At 36.9% G+C, this 9,961-nt stretch overlaps 2 protein-coding genes across 5 annotated transcripts in view; one reads left to right on the forward strand and one right to left on the reverse strand.

Moving 5' to 3' along the window:
• Positions 1 to 7,909, reverse strand: part of dixdc1a (DIX domain containing 1a) — a 15,560-nt gene extending 7,651 nt beyond the window's left edge. Inside the window, exons 1-2 of one of the 4 annotated variants that reach the window (XM_035680071.1) lie at positions 2,317 to 2,638; positions 2,037 to 2,215 (exon numbers count right to left, since the gene is read on the reverse strand). In XM_035680071.1, coding sequence (XP_035535964.1) covers positions 2,037 to 2,059 — 23 coding nt within the window. In that variant the 5' untranslated portion in view covers positions 2,060 to 2,215; positions 2,317 to 2,638. The other 3 variants (XM_035680069.1, XM_035680068.1, XM_035680070.1) reach the window with 3 other exon arrangements.
• nkapd1 (NKAP domain containing 1) overlaps positions 7,906 to 9,961 on the forward strand; it is a gene marked incomplete in the record, with an annotated part of 3,541 nt that continues 1,485 nt past the window's right edge. Inside the window, 2 exon segments of the mRNA XM_035680074.1 lie at positions 7,906 to 7,922; positions 8,222 to 8,298. Coding sequence (XP_035535967.1) covers positions 8,230 to 8,298 — 69 coding nt within the window.

Below are 9,961 nucleotides of genomic sequence, written 5' to 3' on the forward strand. Positions count from 1 at the left end.
ATGTCTTATTTATTCTTCTGTACAGCACTTTGGTCAACTTTGGTTGTTTTAAAGTGCTTAACAAATAAAGTTGGATTGGATTGGATTGGATTGAAGTAGGTAGCCTGTGTTTAACATCCTGGTTCAGTGTGCTAACATCAGAATTAGCACTAAATGTAAAGTAGCAAAGTTCGACTTGATGATGGCACTAGATGAAAAATTAGGCGATGAAGTTATTTTAATTCATCCTGAGGGGGACATGCATGTTTGTACCAAATTACAATCCATCCAATAGTTTTTAAGACATTTCACAAAAAAAAAAACACAAATGTTGACCTCAGTGCTAGAGGTAAAGTCACTATGATGTGGCTATCTGTACCACATTTCATGATAATGTATCAATGGTTGTTGACATACGTCAGTCTGGACCTAAGAGGCGAACCTGCCGACAGACTGACATCACCATCCTGCTGCTAGCATGGCTTAAGTATAGGATACAATAGTGTGGCTACAAACTTCAGAAGCATAAAGAGTAATTGCAGCAGGTCATGAACTCAGCGTCTTATTGGATGCTGTGATTCTCCCTAAGTGTTTCTGCAAAGGGGATTAAACAGCTTCCTCCAACTAATCTTGTCATTGCAGATAATGACATTATTGAGATATCCTCTATCATTGTCTAAGGGTGAAGCAGTTTAATAAACTAACATACAAATATATTTTAGATGCTCGCTGCTGATCTGTTGCACCGAAAGAACACAAACATACAGATAGATTTGGAACATATGGTTTAAGCCAAAGATTAAGCGCTGGGATTTGCAAGAGATGAGCTTCAGATTAACATCATTTGATCAGCAGTGGTGGAAAGTTACTAAGTAAATTTACTCTAGTACTGTATTTAATTGAAATTTCTATTTTATGCTACGTTATACTTCTGAATCCCTAGATTTCAGAGGGTTCATTTTATGATAATGCTAGAGCAAACCAGTTCTTATAGTGACAAAGAAGCAGTGTATGCTTGAGGCCTTTTCTCTAGTTCCAACAAAGAGAGATTTACCCTCTAAACTTCTCAGATGGTTTCATTGCAATAACAAGTAGGAAAAAAAAGAAAAAAAGTATCAAAAAGGTAAATTAAAGGTAAAATTATCTAATACCTTACATATTCATGTTATTTTCTCTCCCATTAATCATCTCACGACCCCTCTGCTGCTGCCCAACCCTTAGATTGAGAACCACTGGACTACATAACTGTGTAAAGTGTTTAAATCTCTGTAAAATAACTAAAATGTTGCTTACACATTGATGCATCATTATTAAAAGTTGTTTTTACATAAAGTTATATGTCAGTCACAGTACGGTACATTTAGATGATTATACTCATGAACTTTTGCTTAGCAAGGTAGGTAGTTTTTAATGGAGTAGTTTTACATTATAATTTGGTACTTTTACAAAAGTACCTCAGTACTTCTTTCACTACCTGTGCTCAACATGAAAAGCCAGGACGTTAACTAGTTAGTAGACTTTTAGTTAGAAGTACATTTTTAAAAGATTACTTCATTATCAGCCTGTTGGTTGGCTTGTTCGGTAAATCTAGGAAAACATGGTGGCTTTTTAAAATATGATCACAGTCCAAAAAACAAGCCTTATTTAACTGTGGAAAAACAAACATCTTGCCTTTGTAACTCTAGTATGACTTAAAATGTTTAATCTTCATCCGATTCATGAAATGGAAGAGCCAGTAATGGAAGTTAGACTGCGGTTGCTAGGCAATAGCAGTTCAGCTCACACAGACACATACAGGGACACACCCACACCTACTGCACTGTAAACACTGAACAATAACCTGCACAGTTAGGATATCAAAGTCACTTTGTTATGGTGAAATACCTTTCTAACGCTAACATCAAGACACAAATGCTTATTAAGATGATTATGTTATGTATATTGACTCTGAATTTAGGCCTAATGTATCTCTGCTACTGAGGCACTCCTGCACTGTAGACAATAACAGCAGCCTGGATTGACATGATGTTAAAATAATAATAACAAACAGCTCTTACCATTTCATCTGTTTGGCTCCCATGCTGGTGTTCACAGACTTAACCTCCCATACAGTCGGAGCCACGCATCTGGGTGATGCTCTGCTTCTCAGTCAGGACCATAGCCCAAACACAGCCAGAGGCAGCAGGGAGGGGAACAGCCCTGAAAGCAGCTACCAGAGGAGTCTCCACGTCGCACACTGTGTTCAATCAGAAATAACAGCACGTTCAAATCCTCTCCGGCAGCATATGAGCTCCAAAATCCTAATCAAAAGCCCTCAACACTTCCCCTAAATCATACCAAGGCTCAGTCCTAGCTGGCAGAGACAGACAGAGAGACAGAGGGAGGGAGGATTGGTGCTCAGCAACACCAGCGACTGAAGTCTGCCTGGTTTCTCATTGCACTCGCCTTGTGCCTGAGCTCACCAGCTCCCATTCACGAACACAATGTTTTTTGTTCCTTGCGGACAAGGACTGATGCAGCTCTTGTGCATCTTTTTCACCCTTTTTTCTCCGCCGGTCTTTTTGCATTTATTCCCTCTGCCCTCCCTCCCTCCTTCCCCTCTTTCTCTTCTGCTCGGTTGCACTAGGCTTTGTATCAGTCCTTCCTTCTTTCAGTGAGCGAGGATGTCAGACATGGCTGTGTCTGGGGTGTGTTTACCCTCCCCCCTCTCCCTTATTCCTCCTCCTTCCTTTCCCCACTGCTCTCTCCTTTCACATGGAGGAGGAGGGAGATTTTCTCCTTCTCTCTCCTTTCCCATTGCTTTTTCTGTACTCTATGTCACTGCAGCTAAATTGAGAACCAACATATGGATTGAAAAACAGACATGAAAATCTCTGTGGTCTTTTGTTTGTAGAAAATCACAGGTTTGCACAACAACAACATATCACACTAGCAGAAACATATGAGAGGGTAATGATATATTTACACAGTCGGAGGAAGGAGTTACTTGGAAATAAGCAAACAGAAAATGGTATTTATGGAATGCACACATCAGCCTACAATTATAGAAGTTTTCACATTTTTCATAGCTGTGCAGTGAACATTTTTTCAGTGCAATTGTGACATAAATATGTCAAACATCATTTAAGAGTTATTTAGAGAATGCCCTGAAACATGAGATTAAACCAAACTGTAAGAAATGCCAGATATATAATTTGAGCAGCAGGCAAACAGAAACAAAAGGTTTTTTATGACATGTGTTGCTAGTGTTAAGTAGTCTTTTGAAAGGCATTTTGGCTGAGCACACTGTCATTAAGCTGTTAGAAATGTTTCTGGTGTCATCAGCAAGAATGTGAAATAGGTCTCGACGTGGCAGCTTGCAGCTCTGCCCAGAACAAAATGACAGTGTCTTAAATTCTGCATGAACTCCATCATCAACACGCTTCAATGAGCCACTTTACGGTAGAGTGAAATGTATGCAGACCAGCAAACTAATGCACCTTTAGATTTCACTGTGCAGTAAGTAAATGTACAAAAGTAGTTGCATTAAAATGTCTTTATACTCATTACGCAGAATTGCCAATTTCACAATATCACACATTATATTATTGGACAATAATTACTGTGTAGGCATCATTTTAAAGTTTTAGCAGGTAAAGGTAGGACTGATTTGACTATTTTTTATACTTCTGAGTAGTTTAATCTATAATAATGCATCACAAATTATTAGCTGGTTATATTTTGGGTCAATAATCAGAATCTGAGAAGTAATTAAAGCTTTAAAATTAGTATAGAAAGGACATGATGATAATATTCACGTCTTTGTTCCTCCTCAGTGCACTTAGTGAGACTGGCAATAATGTAAATACATATAATTTACATACAGTATCGGGAGTCTATGTCAGAGGTAGGGCTGCACAATGTGATGGTTGGGGATGGATTCAGTACCCAATAATCTTACTTGTAATTCTTTTTCTTACACACTCATTTTGCCTATGTCATGTCTGAGCTGTTTTCTTCAATGTTGATTAAAATTTTTTAGATGTGTTTTAATGCTATCACAACATTAATCAGTTCTTATGGGCTACATAATCATCACATAAATCAACAATACACACCAGGATCACTGTGCGAACTGCCCATTAATCTGATTTGTTTTTCATTTTTTATTTACAAATCTGCAAATAGTTGTTAAATTGTTTTTTTCTCTGTGCAAGCTATAACAAAAATGTTGCACACCCACCCATTTGATGGAATAATTAAATTGTTTCCAAATAATACGTGGCAGAAATATTGGGTGGAAGGAACTGATATCAGTTTAAAAATGCAATAGCTTCTCTCATAAACTTTCATTAAGTTGCTACTGTTTCTTTGTACACATTCTTTATTATTTTTATTCTGAGCATCCCTTTGAATGTTTTGCTCCAATACTAAAAGGACAAGGACAAACTCAGGTACCAAACAGACAGACAATGAAGAGTTGGCAGACCAAGATGTGACTGGGGGGAATTGGAGGAAACAAAGTGCTCCTTTAATGGAGAATATTCTATTCATGCATGGATGATACTTAAGGAGTGACTTTGCTGTTCAGAGTGTGATGGGAAAGTCATTTCACCACTGGGGAGCCAGGAGGTGAGAAGAAAGCCGGTTTGCCACAGGGACAACATGCAGTCGGCCAATTTGTAAATCAAATGAGTTGCTAAAATAGAGCAGATTGTTTGCACTGTCACCATGGATTCTGATTGGAAATTATTATTGTGCCTGCTATGAAACACACATATTTTTTATTCAGTGACCATATCTTCAAACAGTTATGCAAGAAGCACCGCAGACTGATGAGATTTGTCCTTGAGAATCCCATCCATTTTTGTTGTCAAATACAATTTAGAAAAGAAGTCTGAGAATGTTTAGGTTTATTGTTTGGGAGGCAACACTGGAGAGAGTGGACGATGATTGGAAGTCAGACTCTGTCATTATAAATCAGCTTTTGTCCAAAATATTTGATTGAATATAATGCACTGCCGTAATGAAATAAACAATTTTGCTCGGAAATCATCTGACAATTATCGAGCATTCAGAGCTGCACGGCTTACTAGATTTGTTATCTCACTCACAGAAAATGTTTGGAAAAGTTGAGTAAAGACTTTTTGTTTCATTCAACTAAACATAATAGTTCTTGAGAAAATAATTAAAATGTTCAAGAATGCCCTGGAAATTCCTCAAAATCAGGCCTGAGGCCAAATATTAATACACCAAAGTTCACTGAAATATGTTAACAACTTCATCTTTCTTACTAATTATTTACAAACATGAATTAATAGTAATACATAGCAGTGGTGGAAGAAAGATTCAGATTTTATACTTAAGTTAAACTATCAATATAACATGAAAAACTTCCATTACGAGTCAAAGTCCTTCATTCAAACTCTTATTTAAGTAAAAGTACAGTAGAATGTGCTTAGAGTAAACATAACAGTATGTACTGAAGCTGCTGAAGGGCCCCTGTCAGTGTTACATTCTTATATCTATAAAGTACAGTTTTACCTTTGACAGCGGTGTAGAAGTATAAAGTAATAATAAATGGAGGAGCACATGTACAGTTAAGTAAAGTACTTGGGAACATGTAGTTGGTTCCACTGATAAATGGACACTTCTGCAGCTTTAACATTGAAGTATTGTCACACTTGTTGTTAACTGACTTGTTTCTAGACTAAAAACCCTGCTTTTGTTGAATTAATGATCTATTTTGAGAGAATTAACAAAAAAAAAGATGATTGGTGTCAATACTTCAAGGGCCTAAGTATAAACCAAAAAACTGACATATTGATGTCAAAATGACAAAACGTAGCAATACTTTTCAGTATAAAAAAAACACATGCCTGTTTTTCTCAGCGTGATTTTAAGGCTCAAGCAGCTCAGTCTGGTGAAATGCAGCCTACTTCAAAGAATTTGCAAAGATGTAACAGACAATTCTATTGCAGACATTTTATATCCACCATGTAGGAGGTGCAACTGAGCATAAAGCTGTCGGGCAATTATCTAAAATTAGGTTTAATATACATACATAAAATAAGATGAAACTTTGACTCCCACTGGGTGATATTGGGAGCACAATCATCGTCTCAGTCAGTGGTAATATGGAACAACTTCATACATGTAACCGAGAAGACTACTTATTAAAACCGCTAATTAGGCTCCTACTTAATTGAGTGCAGCTGACTCTTCATCATATTGTGTGTTTAAAATATTGGCTTGCATAACCACCAGGGTATTCTAAATAGGCTGAGGCCTGATTAGTTATTACAAAGTGATCCATCTTTCAACATTATGTATGTATGTGGATATATTACCAGAACTGTTTTACATTGTTTATACAGTACTCTTTGTACGTTCATAATGTGGATGGCAGATCTTGCAGCTAGGCCCTGTGTATGCCTTTTGTGGACTTTACATTAGTGGAACTGGGTTGCAGCTTGTTTTTATTTGGGTCAGATACAAGTCAAGCCAAGACATGTCTAGCCAGTCTTAGTACAAAGCACAAAGACAGAAGGCAGGGAGAAAATGCATATTTTTAATAACTCTGGTATTGTGAAGTTTCTTTTTATTTAATTGTGTTTATATTTATTTTTGATTAAAGAAAAAACTATTCTGAGACATCAAACAACCCAAAAACTGTTGTATTTACTGAGCATGTATATGTGTATGAGCATGTTTTTACATTTACATATATCTTGTTGACACATGTAGACAAGTAACACAAGTACATTTACTAAAACACTATACTTTTTAGTAGTAAAGTAATTAATCTAAGTAATAAATCTACTAGAGTAGTTCCATTTGCATCTGCTACTTTAAACTTAGAGGCAAACATACTCTTTACTCCACTTCAGCTATTTGATAACTTTAGATGCTATTAGAAAATATAATCATCAAATAATATGTACTATTATTAATAATAATATGAAATTATGATATATAATCAATAGGACTTTACTGTCTTCCCCAGGGGAAATCCATAAACTACCCAGCAGTATATAAAGTAATACATATGGACAGATTATTTATATGTGTACACATGGACCAGCTGCAATACTGAATTGTTGCACACAGGAATATATCAGTTGTCTTAATCCAGTAATTATTCTACTATAATAACTTCTGTAATAAACAGAGTATTGTGGTATTGCTATTTTTAAAACTCTAAAACAAATACATAGATATAAGTTGTTATGGCTATTTTGTTAGCAAACAATTGTATTTACTTACTTGCAAACCCAGCAGAAGACATGATCTTCCAGCAGGGGTGCTCTTTCTCTTGCCACCTGTTGCATTTTGGTCCGCCGTGGTTCAGCCTGCCAATGATAGAAATAATATCTGGGTCTTCTTTTCTTGCGAGATGTCTGACTTTCTTTATCAGTCACTCTTTTATTGTCTTGGTTTGTGGGTCGAGTTAACCTAAACAATGAGCTAGCCAGTGTTGAGTCTCAGTGGGACCATCAGTACTATCACCCAATCCACAACCGTGAGCCATTTGATTCAATGCTGACATAAAACATTGCTAATTAGCTGTAGATTTTCTTCAAAATGGTCTGTTTTATGTTATATTTAAGATTTATTTTTAAAGTCAGTCAATATTATTTGACTCTGCTATCAAGTGTTTTTTAATTAAATTAGTGTAAGCTTTGTCACATCTTTATCAATAACTACTTATCGTTTTAATCACTCGCCGATAGTGCTCATTTTTGCAGCTATAAATTTGCAGTGTTGAATATCCACCAGCTGGAACGGGTCACGGCGCCTAGCGGTATGATTGACAGGTCATTGGACCAATCACAGCGCAGCGTTGCCAACATTCAGTGACGTAGACCGTGCGACAGCGTCACGCCTATCGGTAAAGCGGAAGTAGCGGCGGAGGCTGTGAGCCGCGTTTTGTCCTTCTTGAATACTACTCGTTCTTAAAAAAGGTACAGTTTGTACACATTTACGCAGTTACGGTGAATTACGAGTTGTAGTAGTTGTATTTGTTGCCCGGTACAGTTCGTAGCCAGCTTAATTGTTACCGCTTCACTCTGAATGCCGAAACAGTGTTAGCGGGCGAGCTAGGCTAACAGGTGATGATGAGGGCTGTCGTGTGTTTTGCACTGATCATCACTCTTCATCTTCAGTTTGCACTGATCATAGCTCTTCATCCTCAGTTTGCAGTGAGCACTCTTCATCCTCAGGTGTATTGACCAACGATAGGGCTGTATTTGTCTCATGTCAGGTGTCACCATGGCCAAGCAGCCGCTGGGGAAGACGCTGTTGAGGAATGTAATCCGCCACACAGATGCCCACAACAAGGTGCGTTTGGGGTCATGTGTTTGTGTGGGAATACTTAGTTTATTAGGCACACCGAGCTGAAACTAATACAACAGGTAAACCTGCCTTAATGAAGGGCGTAAAAGTTAAAGTGTTATAGAGAGCTGTTGATTCAGTTTGTGGTGCTGTTGAATGTTGTTGCACTGATTAATTTTTTTACTTTCATTTCTTTACCAACATTGATTCATTTTAATATTAATTAATCAAGATTCATTTTAATATTAATTAATCAGGGGACGATAATTACTGTGCAATCTATTGCCCATGTGCAACTGCTGCTAGTATTTGTGTTATTGTGTTATCTGTTGTTGTGGTTTTTTACTGTTTTTTTCTCTTGTACAGTGTTTATATTATATTATATTATTATTTTTTCATACTGTTTGTTACTGTTTTTTTCTCTATCCACTTTGCTGCTGTAAGATTGGAATTTCCCCATTGTGGGATTATTAAAGGAATATCTTATCTTAAATATAGATGAGGGCATCACAGTTAATAACAATATTATTGAAATGTAATATATCAATTGCAAGAAGCTGCAATTTTGTGATTCCCTGGCCTGTTTTTTTTTTTTTCAGTGAAGATTAAATTACTGATGCAAAAATGATGATTCCCACTAGTCGTGAATCATAACGCAATATCTGTAAAACTAATTGCAATATGATGTTTTTACCATATTGTGCAACCCTGATATAAGTAATATAAATAGGGGTAGACTAAGCAACCAAACAAACTGCCAACTGAGAGTAAACTACTTCTCATCATAGACTCAACAGAGAATTCAAGAAAAACGTACTTCCCCTTTAGACTTAGACAGACTTTCTTTGTCATTTGGATTTGCATCAAAGTGAAATTTCGTTGCAATGGCACATAGCACAGCAGGAATTAAGGGTGAGGCAGTATATACAAAATAAATATATATATGCAAATATAAAAAAAGCTTTTGTATAAAAGATGCTGACATCAGTGGAAACAGAAGGACTTCTTCTGAAACAGATGGGCAAAAAACACTAGCCATATACTGCTCAGTTACAATGTTGCTGGATTGTCTTAATTTTTTAAGACAGCAACTACACAGTCCTCTCGTCTTGTAGCTTTAGCACACCTGTATACTGTATCAAAGCAAGCCCATTCACCTTACCAAGTCAGTCATGACTGGTGTTACACTTTTTCACCTTCCAGTGTCACACGTGTAAGACTAAAATACTAAAAGCACACACTTCAGCTTCTTAATTTTGGCTGCCCAACCTCTGCATGATGGAATAATACACTCCGACAAAATGTACCTAAAATAATACACTCTAATGAGCCCACAGTACACCTTTCCAAAGCAGCAGGTGATGAACAGAATGTATCCAGGCAAATCTGATTGTGTACAACAAAAAATAAAAAAATCTAGCTGTACCTTTAAGCAGTGGTCTTTTAGGAAAATCAAACTAAAACACTATTACCAAAGGTCTGCCAATTATAAGACACAAATGCCTTTGTTTTTGAGCAAGGAGGTCTGCTAAACAGCTGCCTGGGGAATTAACTCAGTTCCCTGCAGTTTTCAGCAGTGCCATATTCTGTCTTTTACAGAGCTGGCACTTGTTGGCATTTTCTGTCCAGAAATATCCACCCTCCTTGCCCAAGGGAAGCTTACCTTTCC

Source organism: Morone saxatilis, unplaced genomic scaffold (assembly GCF_004916995.1).
Source record: "Morone saxatilis isolate NCDOM2014 unplaced genomic scaffold, NCSU_SB_2.0 Contig8, whole genome shotgun sequence".
Lineage (NCBI taxonomy): Eukaryota > Metazoa > Chordata > Actinopteri > Moronidae > Morone > Morone saxatilis.